General features: G+C 33.4%; 1 protein-coding gene across 1 annotated transcript in view; it reads left to right on the top strand.

Moving 5' to 3' along the window:
* LOC107307407 (maltase-glucoamylase, intestinal-like) overlaps positions 1 to 1,579 on the top strand; it is a 78,514-nt gene that overhangs the window by 44,963 nt on the left and 31,972 nt on the right. The window contains exon 20 of the mRNA XM_032441806.1: positions 681 to 801. Within this exon, the coding sequence (XP_032297697.1) occupies positions 681 to 801 (121 nt within the window). The remainder of the gene's footprint in view (positions 1 to 680; positions 802 to 1,579) is intronic.

Genomic DNA, 1,579 nt, shown 5'->3' with positions numbered 1-1,579 from the left:
GTTTATATCATTTTGAGGCGAGATAATATTGGCTATTCTGGAGCGAGCAGATGTATTTGGTTTTGGGCACTGGTTTATTCAATTTGAGGCCAAGATATATTATTTTTGGGGCAAGATATATTCATTTTGGGGCAAGATATATTGGTTTTGGGGCAAGATATATTCATTTTGGGGCATGGTTTATTCATTTTGGGGCAAGGTATATTCATTTTGGGCATGGTTTATTCATTTTGGGGCAAGATATATTCATTTTGAGGCAAGATATATTCATTTGGCGCATGGTTTATTCATTTGGGGGCAAGAAATATTGGTTTTGGGGCAAGATATATTCATTATGGGGCATGGTTTATTCATTTTGGGGCAAGATATATTCATTTTGGGGCAAGATATATTGGTTTTGGGGCAAGATATATTCATTTTGGGGCAAGATATATTCATTTTGGGGCAAGATATATTCATTTTGGGGCATGGTTTATTCATTTTGGGGCAAGATATATTGGTTTTGGGGCAAGATATATTGGTTTTGGGGCATGGTTTATTCATTTTGGGGCAAGATATATTCATTTTAGGGCTTGGTTTATTGGATTTAGAACATGGTTTATTGGTGAATATTAGGTTTTATGATGTGAAAATGATGAAGAATTGATAAATTAATTAAGAAATTATTAATTTTGGGTTGATTTCTGGTTTTTTTTCCTTTTTTTTGTTGTTTTCAGGATATGAACGAACCCTCCAGCTTCGTCCATGGGGCCGTTTGGGGCTGCAGGGATCATGAGCTCAATAACCCCCCATATATGCCCAGTAAGTGATTAATTAATGGCTTAATTAATTAAGAGAACGGTAAAAATAGTCCAATTAAGCCCATTTTGAACCAAATCTATGGGGTTGAATGAAGCCCTTCATTGATTTTTATGTTTATTTATGCGTTTCCTATGAGATAGAATTGCTTTAAATCCCCAAATCCAGAAACTTAACAAGAAAAAAAATAGAGAAAAAATATATATATTAAAAAATCCCAATTTTGGGGCAATTTTGGGGCAATTTTTAGCCTGTTTAACGCCATCAATGACCAGAAAACACTTTGAAAATGGGATATTACCCATTTCTGCCTCTTTTAAGCTCCAGAAATTCACTTTTAGGAGTGAATATAAGTGATTATTTTTGCCTTTTTCCGTAGAGAAAAATTAGTTATAAGTGAGTAAAAACATAAACCCTAAAGTTATAAATTTTTATAAAGTTTAAAAAGTTATAAATATTAATTATTATATTAATATTTTTGTTTTTTTAATATATTAATTATTAATTAATTATGGCCTAGAGACCCCATAGTCTTTATTAAAGCCAAAGAAAACCAACCCCAATGTAGGCGATGCCAACCAAAAAAGTAACATTTCCAAGTCATTTTTTGGGTTGAAATCTGTGTTTTCACACCTAAAACAAGAGACCCCATAGTCTTTATTATGGCCTAGAGACCCCATAGTCTTGATTATGGCCTAAAACAAGAGACCCCATAGTCGTTATAATGGCCAACCCCAATGTAGGCGATGCCAACCAAAAAAGTAACATTTCCGAGTCATTT

Source organism: Coturnix japonica, unplaced genomic scaffold, assembly GCF_001577835.2.
Source record: "Coturnix japonica isolate 7356 unplaced genomic scaffold, Coturnix japonica 2.1 chrUnrandom587, whole genome shotgun sequence".
In the NCBI taxonomy this organism is placed as follows: Eukaryota; Metazoa; Chordata; class Aves; order Galliformes; family Phasianidae; genus Coturnix; species Coturnix japonica.
Note: the sequence above shows the minus strand (reverse complement) of the source record. Positions and strands in the feature narration are given on the sequence as shown.